The 12,163-nt window shown below is 44.0% G+C and overlaps 1 protein-coding gene across 4 annotated transcripts in view; it reads right to left on the bottom strand.

Moving 5' to 3' along the window:
- TMEM87A (transmembrane protein 87A) overlaps window positions 1–12,163 on the bottom strand; it is a 66,219-nt gene that overhangs the window by 49,337 nt on the left and 4,719 nt on the right. For all 4 annotated transcript variants that reach the window (XM_003266765.4, XM_012507249.2, XM_003266764.4 and 1 more), the window contains exons 3-6: window positions 11,595–11,680; window positions 5,398–5,511; window positions 1,888–1,941; window positions 1,653–1,697 (exon numbers count right to left, since the gene is read on the bottom strand). In XM_003266765.4, coding sequence (XP_003266813.2) covers window positions 1,653–1,697; window positions 1,888–1,941; window positions 5,398–5,511; window positions 11,595–11,680 — 299 coding nt within the window. The remainder of the gene's footprint in view (window positions 1–1,652; window positions 1,698–1,887; window positions 1,942–5,397; window positions 5,512–11,594; window positions 11,681–12,163) is intronic.

Raw genomic sequence — 12,163 nt, 5'->3', positions numbered from 1 at the left:
GTAGAGATGGGGTTTCACCATGTTGGCCAGGCTAGTGTCAAACTCCTGGCCTCAAGTGATCTGCCCACCTAGGTCTCCCAAAGGAAAAAATACATTTGGAAGTCCCTAAAAGACTGATCACCTGAGCTGTCTGGCAAATTGCTGAAAAGCTCCATTCTCAGGACTTGTCTTTATCTGACCTGACTCAGAGATCACCCAGTGTCAACAACCCTGTACTCAAAGCATTTGTCAAAAACATTGAACAGCAATCGTTCAAGATCACAGCTGCCTGAGGTGACATCACCAACTGGGGCTATTAAGAGGCTGATTGGAAACTTAAAAGGAAAAATTGGAGAATGAGATGTCCATAGGAACTTTGGAAAGCTCCAAAATACTCCTGGAAATCTAGAAGGCCATATGTGCAGGGCTCTGCACACATGTCCAGGGCTGTGCACAGGTCCAGGACAGACCTGAAGAGGCCCTAATCATTCACTGGCTGATCTTAAGGCTCTGTGCAAGCAGGAAGTAAAAGTTGAGACAGAGTGTAAACTGTGAAAGAAGCCAGACACACGGCCATGTATTATATGATTCCAGTTATATAAAATGTCCAGAAAAGGCAAATACAGAGAAAGAAAATAGATTACTGATTGTCAGAGGCTGGGGGCAGGAGAAATCGGGAGTGACTGATGACTATGGGGCTACTTTTGTGGATGAACAATTCTGGAATTAGCGATTGGTGCTTGCACAACTTGAGAATACTAAAAACCACTAAATTATATGCTTTAATAACTTTAATAATAACTTATAGGCTGGGTGCAGTGGCTCACGCCTATAATCCTAGCACTTTGGGAGGCTGAAGTGAGATGATTACTTGAGCCTAGGAGTTCTATACCAGCCTGGGTAACATGGTGAGACCCAACCCCCACAAAAAATTTTTAAAAATTAGCCAGGCATGGTGGTATGTGCCTGTGGTCCCAGTTACTTGGGAGTGTGAGGCAGGAGGATCACTTGAGCCCAGGAAGTCAAGGCTGCAGGGAGCCATGTTCACACCACTGTTCTCCAGCATGGGCAAGAGTGAGACCTTATCTCAAAAAATGAAACAAAACATAACTTCTGTAATACGTATATTATACCTTCATAAAGTTGTTATAAAATTAAAAACTTTAATCAGCTTTGTAAAAACCATAACCCAACATTGATAGCTGTCATCCTTCCTCTAAATTTTTAACTGGCGATGTTTTGAGGAATTAATTATGAATTTGAAAATGGTATCCATACAATGCATATTTATGAAAACTTAAGGCATATTTATAGCTTTAGACCTTATTTCAATTTTTCCAAACTCTCTTTCAATTATATTTTATCACAGATAATTTTAGATGAAGTTTAAGAGTTCTTATTTTTAATGTTTCTTCCTGTTTACAGATATTTATGGGGGGATAATTATAAAAGCAATGCAGGTGTACAGCAGAAAATTCAGAAAACACAAAGAAACTAAAAATCACTCATAGTATCATTCAGAGATCCAACCATTTTTAACATTTTGGTCTATAGCTTCCAGATTTAACTTTCTTTTCAAATGTTAGCATAGTATGGGAGAACAATTCAAAAATATACAAATATAAGAAAACTAAACTATGTGTTCAATGCCCCAAATCCCCAAATATACTTACAGTTTTGTCTCCAATAAAGGTAAGGTTTGTTCCATTCTCCTTAGCCTTTAAACATTAAAAAAAAAAAAATTAATTCAGAACTTCTTGTTTTTAGCTGCCCAAGTTCCTGTAGCCACTGTGGGAGCCTGCTCCCCAGGTGCAGCACTCCCTCCTTGGAGATGCAGTGAGCACGGGTATTTCCTGCACCACCAAAGTTTTTACTGCACTCTCAGAAATATATAATGAAAATAATTACCTCCTGTTTTTCTCCTAAAAGAGGCAGTCGATGCATAAAATCTCCAGAAAAGCTCTATAAAAGAAACACAAAACAAAAAATTAAAGGTGTGTAAATACTAGAAGAAAAGCATAGCTCAAAATACAAAGAAATGGTTAAAACAAAACACCACACCCTAACTAGTAAATATAACAACACAGCATCAGTAGACAAAACATTTCCAATTAACCACAAACAAGTGAATAAAACCCTGCTGGGAACTAGAAAATAGTATCGAACCAAAATGGCCATTCAATTTTTCTACGAGAATAATAAACATTTAAGAATGACAAAGCCTTAGATATATGATGTATGCTTAGGATAGAAGAATCTTAGATCATTTCCCCTCATTCTACAGATGAGTAAAATGTGGCTCAAAACTACAAAGCTTTAGACAAAGAAATAGGATTTAAACCTAATATTCTTTTTTTTTTTGAGACAGTCTTGCTCTGTTGCACAGGCTGGAGTGCAGTGGTGTGATCTCGGCTCACTGCAAGCTCCACCTCCCAGGTTCAAGCCATTCTCCTGCCTCAGCCTCCTGCGTAGCTGGGACTACAGGTGCCCGCCACCATGCCCGGCTAATTTTTTGCGTGTTTTTAGTAGAGACGGGGTTTCACCGTGTTAGCCAGGATGGTCTCAATCTCCTGACCTAGTGATCCGCCCACATCAGGCTCCTGAAGTGCTAGATTACAGGCGTGAGCCACTGCGCCCGGCCTAAACCTAATATTCTTGATGCTTAGGTCTGCGTCCCTTCCACCATACTACACTTCATGCCTGTAAAAAACTACACTAATTATCTTTCTTACCAGTTATTGGTAGATGAGGCATTCTCCTTCCTGAGTAATGAGACTGTGTAATTCAAGCCTGTTACATTAGACTGGAGGAGGAGAGGAAACCTTACCAATAAGCCAAGACCCTGGAAAGATTACAGCACATTTAAAAGTAGTCAGCCTCCGGCAACCAGATGCAACAGGTAGCTTTCCATAATCAAATCCAAGAAAGACCAACCAATCCTCCTAGCCTAAGGGATAAATTTGGAAAACCAACAGAAAACATACAAACTACACATCACATTGTTTCTGGCTTTCTCTACCATTCTTTCACTATCTTAAAGCTATTTTCTTTTTTTTTTTTTTTTTTTTTTTGAGACGGAGTCTTGCTCTGTTGCCCAGGCTGGAGTGCAGTGGCGCGATCTCGTCTCACTGCAAGCTCCGCCTCCCAGGTTCACGCCATTCTCCTGCCTCAGCCTCTCCAAGTAGCTGGGACCACAGGTGCCTGCCACCATGCCCGGCCAACTTTTTGTATGTTTTAGTAGAGACAGGGTTTCACCGTGGTCTCGATCTCCTGACCTCGTGATCTGCCCGCCTTGGCCTCCCAAAGTGCTGGGATTACAAGCATGAGCCACCGCGCCTGGCCTTAAAGCTATTTTCTTTTCCCTCCAAGACCGTAAAATCTAAGTTATAATAAAAGCGGAACTCTTCCTTCAATTACCAATTACTTCATCTGCTCATCAATTATCCATTTTTTAGGCGGGGCGCGGTGGCTCACGCCTGTAATCCCAGCACTTTGGGAGGCCGAGGCGGGTGGATCACGAGATCAGGAGATTGAGACTATCCTGGTTAACACGGTGAAACCCCGTCTCTACTAAAACTACAAAAAATTAGCCGGGCACGGTGGCGGGCGCCTGTAGTTCCAGCTACTAGGGAGGCTGAGGCAGGAGAATGGCGTGAACCCGGGAGGCGGAGCTTGCAGTGAGCTGAGATTGTGCCACTGCACTCTAGCCTGGGCGACAGAGCCAGACTCTGTCTCAAAAAAAAAAAAAAAAAAAAAAATTATCCTTTTTTTTTTTTTTTTTTGAGACCAAGTTTCGCTCTCGTCGCCCAGGCTGGAGTGCATTGACATGATCTCAGCCTCCTGGGTTCAAGTGATTCTCCCACCTCAGCCTCCTGAGTAGCTGGGATTACAGGCACCCGCCACCACGCCCGGCTAATTTTTTTGTAGAGACAGGGTTTCACCATGTTGGCCAGGCTGGTCTTGAACTCCTGACCTCAGGTGATCTGCCCACCTCGGCCTCCCAAAGTGCTGGGATTACAGGCCTGAGCCACCACGTCTGGCCTCAACTACCAATGATTAAATTTGTTTTCTTAATAATAAACTTTACTTCTAGTAATTTGACAGTTCAAGGCAAGTCGCTAAATATTCCAAAATAATTTTTAAATATAGTAAGGACAAGTATAGATGATAATTACTATAACTATTTTCAACACATATAAAATTTTTCTATCAAAAAACTGAGATTACTATTTCTACGACAACAAAATTTGATATCAAAATCTCTACTTACATGATTACGTATGTATAAGCACGAAAAATGTATGATTAGTCACATCTCCCTCTTTCTACAAAATTAAGGTGTGAGATTGAACTCTAAGACAATGATGATACCCTTCTGATTTCAGATCTATAGAAGTAAATTTTTAAAACCCTGATTTTTCTGGGAACATATTAATTAGATGAAGAGACCAGAGAATTAAAAATGTGAGGTTTTAAATATGTCCATCAACAGATGAATGGAAAAACAAAATGTGGTACACACATACAATAGAACATCATTTAGCCTTAAAAAGGAATGAAATTCTGATAATGCTATAACATGGATGAACCTTAAAAACATTATGCTAAGTGGAAGAAGTCAGACAAAAAAGAACAAAAGTTGTATGATTCTATTTATATGAGGTATCTAGAATAGTCAAATTCATGGAAAGTAGAAGAGGGGTTACCATGGTCTTGGGGTTGGATGGTGGGGAATTTTTGTTTAATAGGTATGATGTTTTAGTTTGGGATGATAAAAGTACTAGAGATGGAACTCAGCCCGGTGGCTCACACCTGTAATCCTGGCATTTTGGGAGGCCAAGGTGGATCACTTCAGGTCAAGAGTTCAAGACCAGCCTGGCTAACATGACAAAATCCTGTCTCTACTGAAAATACAAAAAAAATTAGCCAGGTGTAATGGTGTCAATCTGTAGCCCTAGCACTTGGGAGGCTGAGGTGAAAGAATTGCTTAGATCCGGGAGGTGGAGACTGCAGTGAGCCGAGATTGCGCCACTGCACTCCAGCCTGGGGGACAGAGAGAGAATCTGCCTTGGGGGAAAAAAAAAAAGTACTGGAGATGGGTCAATGGCTGCACAGCAATGTGAATATATTTAATGCCACTGTATTATACAGTTAGAAATGGTTAAAATGGTAAATTTTATGTAGTGTATATTTTACCACAATAAAAAAATGGGGGTTTGCTTTTTACACACAAAGGAAAGTACAACCTCTCTTTGATAAGATGAATATGTAAGTGGCTGACTATATACCTATCAGAACATGCTTCCACTTACTTCTGCCAAAAGAAATACTTGAGGAGTGGGAAGTGGATATAGCCAAAAATATATACATTCCATTTTTTACCTATTCTATTTACCTCCAACTGCTTTCAAAGATTACCTGTGTTTTAAAGAGTTCACTGCAGTTCTGGAACAATTTTGATGATGTTTGATATTTCCCAGACAAGCCTCTTTTTTCCTTAAGTTTTTCCAAATACAACTCTACTTCTTCTGCCTGGAAAAAGAGATAATACAGAGTAGTTAACTCGCCTTCCAAAAAATAAGATACTAAGAGTACAACAAATAGTTCACCTGTAGTACAAATACAATTTTGAGTTTGCTATTTTAAAAATGAACAGCATCAGATAAAGGCTCTATATAAAAGTATCTAAGAATCGAACACTATTAGACTCAAGGACTATTAGACTCTCATCTTTGGCTCACAAGGCATAGTTCTACTAACAATTCTGGGTAGACTGGGAAACTGCCAGAGTGTAGAGGGTTTTGTCACATTAAAATATACTTAAAAGAATTTACTTGACCAAATTAACAACGTCAACAAAAAGATATTCATGCTCATAAGCTAAGATACAGCAGAAAATTGTTGCAAGCACAAAACTAGGATAATCTTTTTAAAAATGCAAATTGAGAGATAGAAACAGAATGGAAAAAGTCTGAAAAATTCAACTCAGAACCATATATATATATATATTTTTTTAACTTTTATTTTAGGTTCCAGTATACATATGCAACTTTGTTGTATAGGTAAACTGAACTCACAGGGGACTGTTTTACAGATTATTTCATCACCCAGGTACTGCCTAGTACTCAAGAGTTATTTTTTCTGATCCTCTCCCTCCTCCCACCCTCCACCCTCAAGTAGGCCCAGTGTGTCGTTCCCCTCTTTGTGATCATGTGTTCTCATCATTCAGCTCCCACTTATAAGTGAAAATGTGGTATTTCGCTTTCTGTTCCTGTGTTAGTCTGCTAAGGATAATTGCCTCCAGCTCCTTCTGTGTACTTGCAAAGGAAATGATCTCATTCTTTCTTATGGCTGCATATGTATCACATTTTTTTCTACGGCCGCATATGTACCACATTTTATTTATCCAGTTTACCACTGATGGGCATTTAGGTTGATTCCATGTCTTTGCTATTATGAACAGTGCTGCAGTGAACATATATGTGCATGTGTTTTTCCGGTAGAATGATTTATATTACTTTGGATATATACCCAGTAACGGGATTGCTGGGTCAAATGGTAATTCTTTTTTTTTTTTTTTAATTTTTTTTGCACACAAAAACAATAAACATTTTCTAAAAATACATACAAACAAAAAGATGCGTATCAAACATATTAGGAAGGTTACACATGGGAAGTCAGGCAATAGAAATGGGGGGTGGGAGTTAAAATAAATGAGAGAGGGACTTTATATGGATCAGTGATGATAACTCAATCCTCTATTTGACAAAGAAGAGGGAGAAGGAAGAGGAAGAAAAAGAAAGTAGGATAAAGGATCAGAAAGGGAGGAAAATAGAAAAAATTAGAGTATGACTCCAGGGTAGACCTGTTTTGTTGTCACTGAGTTGGTTGGTTGGTTTGTCTGTTGTATTTTTCATGTTTCGCCAAGTTGGCCAGACTGGTCTCGAACTCCTAGCCCGAAGTGATCAACCCGCCTCGCCCCCCAGAGTGCCGGGACCACAGGCGTGAGCCACCACGTCCAGCCCCCACATTGCTTCTGGCCTCCGTGGTAGAGCTCCCAGACGGAGCGGCCGGGCAGAGGCGCTCCTCACTTCTTCCTAGACACGGGGCGGCCAGGCAGAGGCGCTCCTCACTTCTTCCCACACGGGGCGGCCAGGCAGAGGCGCTCCTCACCTCCCAGACGATGGGTGGCCGGGCAGAGGCGCTCCTCACCTCCCAGACGGGGCGGCCAGGCAGAGACGCTCCTCACTTCTTCCCAGACGATAGGTGGCCGGGCAGAGGCGCTCCTCACTTCCCAGACGATGGGTGGCCGGGCAGAGGCGCTCCTCACTTCTTCCCGGACGGGGCGGCCGGGCAGAGGCGCTCCTCACTTCCTCCCGGAAGGGGCGGCCGGGCAGAGGCGCTCCTCACCTCCCAGACGATAGGTGGCCGGGCAGAGGCGCTCCTCACCTCCCAGACGATGGGTGGCCGGGCAGAGGCGCTCCTCACTTCCCAGACGATGGGTGGCCGGGCAGAGGCGCTCCTCACTTCCCAGACGGGGCGGCTGGGCAGAGGCGCTCCTCGCTTCCCAGACGGTGGGTGGCCGGGCAGAGGCGCTCCTCACTTCCCAGACAATGGGTGGCCGGGCAGAGGCGCTCCTCACTTCTTCCCGGACGGGGCGGCCGGGCAGAGGCGCTCCTCACTTCCTCCCGGAAGGGGCGGCCGGGCAGAGGCGCTCCTCACCTCCCAGACGATAGGTGGCCGGGCAGAGGCGCTCCTCACCTCCCAGACGATGGGTGGCCGGGCAGAGGCGCTCCTCACCTCCCAGACGATGGGTGGCCGGGCAGAGGCGCTCCTCACTTCCCAGACGATGGGTGGCCGGGCGGAGGCCTCCTCACTTCCCAGACGATGGGTGGCCGGGCGGAGGCGCTCCTCACTTCCCAGACGATGGGTGGCCGGGCGGAGGCGCTCCTCACTTCCCAGACGGGGCAGCCGGGCAGAGGCGCTCCTCACTTCCCAGACGGGGCGGCCGGGCAGAGGCGCTCCTCACTTCCCAGACGATGGGTGGCCGGGCAGAGGCGCTCCTCACTTCCCAGACAATGGGTGGCCAGGCAGAGGCGCTCCTCACTTCCCAGACGATGGGTGGCCGGGCAGAGGCGCTCCTCACTTCCCAGACGGTGGGTGGCCGGGCAGAGGCGCTCCACACTTCCCAGACGATGGGTGGCCGGGCAGAGGCGCTCCTCACTTCCCAGACAGTGGGTGGCCGGGCAGAGGCGCTCCTCACTTCCCAGACGATGGGTGGCCGGGCAGAGGCGCTCCTCACTTCCCAGACGATGGGTGGCCGGGCAGAGGCGCTCCTCACCTCCCAGACGATGGGTGGCCGGGCAGAGGCGCTCCTCACTTCCCAGACAGCGGGTAGTCGGGCAGAGGCGCTCCTCACTTCCCAGACGGCGGGTGGCCGGGCAGAGGCGCTCCTCACTTCCCAGACGGGGCGGCCGGGCAGAGGGGCTCCTCACTTCTTCCCGGACGGGGCGGCAGGGCAGAGGCGCTCCTCCCTTCTTCTCGGATGGGGCGGCAGGGCAGAGGCGCTCCTCACTTCTTCCCAGACGGGGCGGCCGGGCAGAGGCGCTCCTCACCTCCCAGACGATGGGTGGCCGGGCAGAGGCGCTCCTCACCTCCCAGACGATGGGTGGCCGGGCAGAGGCGCTCCTCACTTCCCAGACGGGGAGGCCGGGCAGAGGGGCGGCGGCGCAGAGACGCTCCCCACCTCCCAGACGGGGCGGCGGCCGGGCAGGGGCTGCAATCCCAGCACCCTGGTAGGCCAAGGCAGGCGGCTGGGAGGCGGAGGCTGCCGCGAGCCCAGACCACGCCACCGCACTCCAGCCTGGGCAACACCGAGCACCGGGTGAGCGAGACTCCGTCTGCAGTCCCAGCACCTCGGGAGGCTGAGGCGGGCAGAGCACTCGGCGTCAGGAGCTGGCGACCAGCGTGGCCAACATGGCGAACGCGCGCCTGCAGCCAAAGGAGAAAAAGCAGGCAGCGGTGGTGCATTCCCTTTTCTCCACAACCTTGCCAGCATCTATTATCCTTTGACTTTTTAAAAATAGCCATTCTGATGTGAGATGGTATCTCATTGTGATTTTGATTTGCATTTCTCTAATAATGATACTGAGCTTTTTTTCCATATGCTTGTTGGCTGTATATCTTCTTTTGAAAAGTGTCTGTTCATGTCCTTTACCCACTTTTCTATGGGGTTGTTTTTTGCATATAAATTTGTTTAAGTTCCTTACAGAGGCTGGATATTAGACCTTTGCTGGATGCATAGTTTGCAAGTATTTTCTCCCATTCTGTAGGCTGTCTGTTTACTCTATTGATAGTTTCTTTTGCTGTGCAGAAGCTTTTAAGTTTAATTAGATCCCATTTGTCAATTTTTGCTTTTGCTGCAATTGCTTTTGGCATCTTCATCATGAAATCTTTGCCACTTCCCATGTCCAGAATGGTATTGCCTAGGTTGTCTTCCAGGGTTTTTATAGTTTTGGGTTTTACATTTAAGTCTTTAATCTATCTTGAGTTGATTTTTGAATATGGTGTGAGGAAGGGGTCCAGTTTCAATCTTCTGCATATGGCCAGCACGCTATCGCAGCACTATTTACTAAATAGGGAGTCCTTTCCTCACTGCTTGTTTTTGTCAGCTTTGTTAGGTATCAGATGGTTGTAGATGTGCGGCCTTATTTCTGGGCTGTCTTCTCTGTTCCATTGGTCTTTGTGTCTGTTTTGGTTACTGTAGCCCTGTAGTATAGTTTGAAGTCAGGTAATGTGATGCTTCCAGCTTTGTTCTTTGAGCAATATATTTTCAACGCTCAAGTATTCTGGATTATGGCAATTCTCAAAAGTGTGGCTGTTGAACCATAGTCAAAACTATTTTCATCGCTGGGCACAGTGGCTCACGCCTATAATCCCAGCACTTTGGGAGACTGAGGCAGGTGGATCACCTGAGGTCAGGAGTTTGAGACCAGCCTGGCCAACATGGCAAAACCCCATCTTTACTAAAAATACAAAAATTAGCCGGTGTGGTGGCAGACACCTGTAATCCCAGCTACTCAGGAGGCTGAGACCGGAGAATCACTTGAACCTGGGAGGCAGAGGTTGCGGTGAGCCGAGATCACACCACTGCATTCCAGTCTGGGTGACAGAGTGAGACTCTGTCTCAAAAAAAAAAAAAATACTATTTTCATAATAATAATAGTATGCTATTTGACTTGTAATGATATTACAAAAGCAATAGTGGGTAAAACTGCTGCCCCTTATCAGGAACTAAGCAGCGGCACTTAATTGTACTAGCAGTCATATTCTTCAGTCACAAACTGACAGTTTTTAAAAATGCCAGTTTTATGTAAGAATATCCTAGATAAAGCAGTAAAAATTATTGTTATTAAATCTGGACCTTTTGAGTACCTGACTTTTTAAATAATCTAGGTGACAAAATGGAAAGTATGCAAAATACAATAAATTATTGTCTTGAGATCAAGCACTCTGCAATTGCTTTGACTTGTGAGTTAAACTAATCATTTTTACCACGAAACACCATATTTACTTGAAAGAATGACTGAAAAACCACCATTACTCAGACTTGGTTATTTGAGAGATATTTCTCTGGAAATGGGCAATGGAGGCTGTCCCCTCAAGGAAGACAACTGACAGTATTCACTACCAAAATAAAATTTGAGATTTCAAGCAAAAACTGAATTTTGAAGAACTTGTATCTGCTACACTGAATTTAACGGCTTCCAAAACTTAAGAACCTACTGATGAGATGAAGAGGGCAGGGTATAGTTATAAACAATGTAATTTTTAGCTAAGTGTGAAGTGAGGTAATATTTAGAAAATGTATATAATTCAGTCAACTGCTATTTTCTAAATGACCAATAAATGATGCTACAAGATCACACACAGGTAAAAGATACATTCATATCAGTGGATTTCTTATCAGTGCACAAAAAAAGTTCATTAATATTTCAGATTCCACATTGCAACTAACCTTTAAAAACTTCCACTTGTTGAGTTTTGGTATAGAATCAAAAAAGAATATCCTCAGTTATCTGAAAAGGCCATTAAAATACCATTCCTTTTCCCAACTATCTATCTGTATGAGGTCGTTATTTTCTACATGTACTTAGGCCAAATTATTGCAACACACTGAGTGAAGGAGGGAATATAAGAATCCAGTGATCTTCTGTTATGCCAGATAGTAAACAAATTTACAAAAATACAGAACAATCCTACTCTTCTATGTGGTTTTCTGGGAAAAACAGTTATTTATATTAACATGTAATAAGTTTATTATTGCTACTTTAAAATAAATTAATAAATATTTTTATATTTTCTCAGTTGTAATTTCTAACAGCATAACCCACATGCTCAAAGGCTTTCTGGAGTCCACAATAATTTTTACAAATATAAGAGTTCTGAAACCAAAAAGTTTGAGAATTGATGGTCTGCAAATTGGGAAGCATGCATTCTAGTTTCAGCTCTCCTCCTCCATAGCTACATGATACTCTTTCCTCTATGAAATTAAGAGACTGGAACCAGATAATCACTAAGGTCCAAGAAAAGTCTGTAAATTTTATGTTCCTTACCTTGAAGTTATAGATTTCATTGTAACAATCAGCGCTTTTCAGATACCAGGTTATATTCAAAGACAGATCACAAGGTTCTCCATCAACTACAAAAGAAGAAATCTTTGTTAACAAAAGATAATTCCCCAACAAGGCATTTTTCCTAAACTGTTAACCTACATCCTATTTATTTCCTACCCTAAACTGAGATACTCAAAGACCATCCTTTCTCCAAACATAAGGTATTGAAACACATGCAAAAAGAGCTGGATATTAAGATAAATATTGTTATTCATAGAAAAATAGCAGGTAAGCAGTTTTTAACCTCTGGAAACTGCGGATCTATTTTTATGCCATGAAGTCCTAACTTCTGGATCTCTATTGGGAAAAACCTGGGAGTGATAAAGCAGTCCTAAATTCAAGCCAGTCTTCTATTATTTAAGTATTTATTGAGCAGGCTAGGTGTGGTAGCTCACACCTATAATCCCAGAAGTTTGAGAGGCCAAGGCAGGGGGATCGCTTGAGCCCAGGAGTTCAAGACCACCCTAGGCAACATAGTGAGAACTCATCTCTACAAAAAATGTTTAAAA

Source organism: Nomascus leucogenys, chromosome 6 (assembly GCF_006542625.1).
Source record: "Nomascus leucogenys isolate Asia chromosome 6, Asia_NLE_v1, whole genome shotgun sequence".
In the NCBI taxonomy this organism is placed as follows: domain Eukaryota; kingdom Metazoa; phylum Chordata; class Mammalia; order Primates; family Hylobatidae; genus Nomascus; species Nomascus leucogenys.
The sequence above is the reverse complement of the archived record's forward strand: the minus strand, read 5'-3'. Positions and strand labels throughout refer to the sequence as shown.